Source organism: Colobus angolensis, unplaced genomic scaffold, assembly GCF_000951035.1.
Source record: "Colobus angolensis palliatus isolate OR3802 unplaced genomic scaffold, Cang.pa_1.0 Scaffold730, whole genome shotgun sequence".
NCBI lineage: Eukaryota > Metazoa > Chordata > Mammalia > Primates > Cercopithecidae > Colobus > Colobus angolensis.
Window position 1 is genome coordinate 2597 of NW_012121044.1, and position 399 is coordinate 2995.

Sequence of the window (399 nt, forward strand, 5' to 3'; positions counted from 1 at the left end):
GGGAGAAGGAGGAGAAGATACGGGAGCAGGAGAAGAAGATCTGGGAGAAGGAGGAGATGATGCAGGAGCAGGAGAAGATGTGTGAGCAGGAGAAGCAGCTGTGGGAGAAGGAGATGATGCGGGAGAAGGAGGAGATGATGTGGGAGCAGGAGGAGAAGATGTGGAGGCAGGAGAAGAAGCTACGGGAGCAGGAAGAGAAGATGAGGCAGGAGGAGAAGATACGGGAGCAGGAGAAGAAGATCTGGGAGGAGGAGGAGATGATGCAGGAGGAGAAGATGCAGAAACAGGAGGAGAAGATGCAGAGGCAGGAGGAGAAGATGCAGGAGCAGGAAATGAGGCTGTGGCAGCAGGAGGAGAACATGCAGGAACAGGAGGTGAGGCTGCAGGAATAGGAGGAGA

At 54.9% G+C, this 399-nt stretch overlaps 1 protein-coding gene across 1 annotated transcript in view; it reads left to right on the forward strand.

Moving 5' to 3' along the window:
* The window catches only part of LOC105501653 (putative golgin subfamily A member 6-like protein 6), a gene marked incomplete at its 5' end in the record, with an annotated part of 2985 nt that extends 2593 nt beyond the window's left edge, over window positions 1–392 (forward strand). Inside the window, one exon of the mRNA XM_011927663.1 lies at window positions 1–392. This exon is cut by the window's left edge and continues 7 nt beyond it. Coding sequence (XP_011783053.1) covers window positions 1–392 — 392 coding nt within the window.
* Between the last annotated feature and the right edge of the window lie 7 nt (window positions 393–399).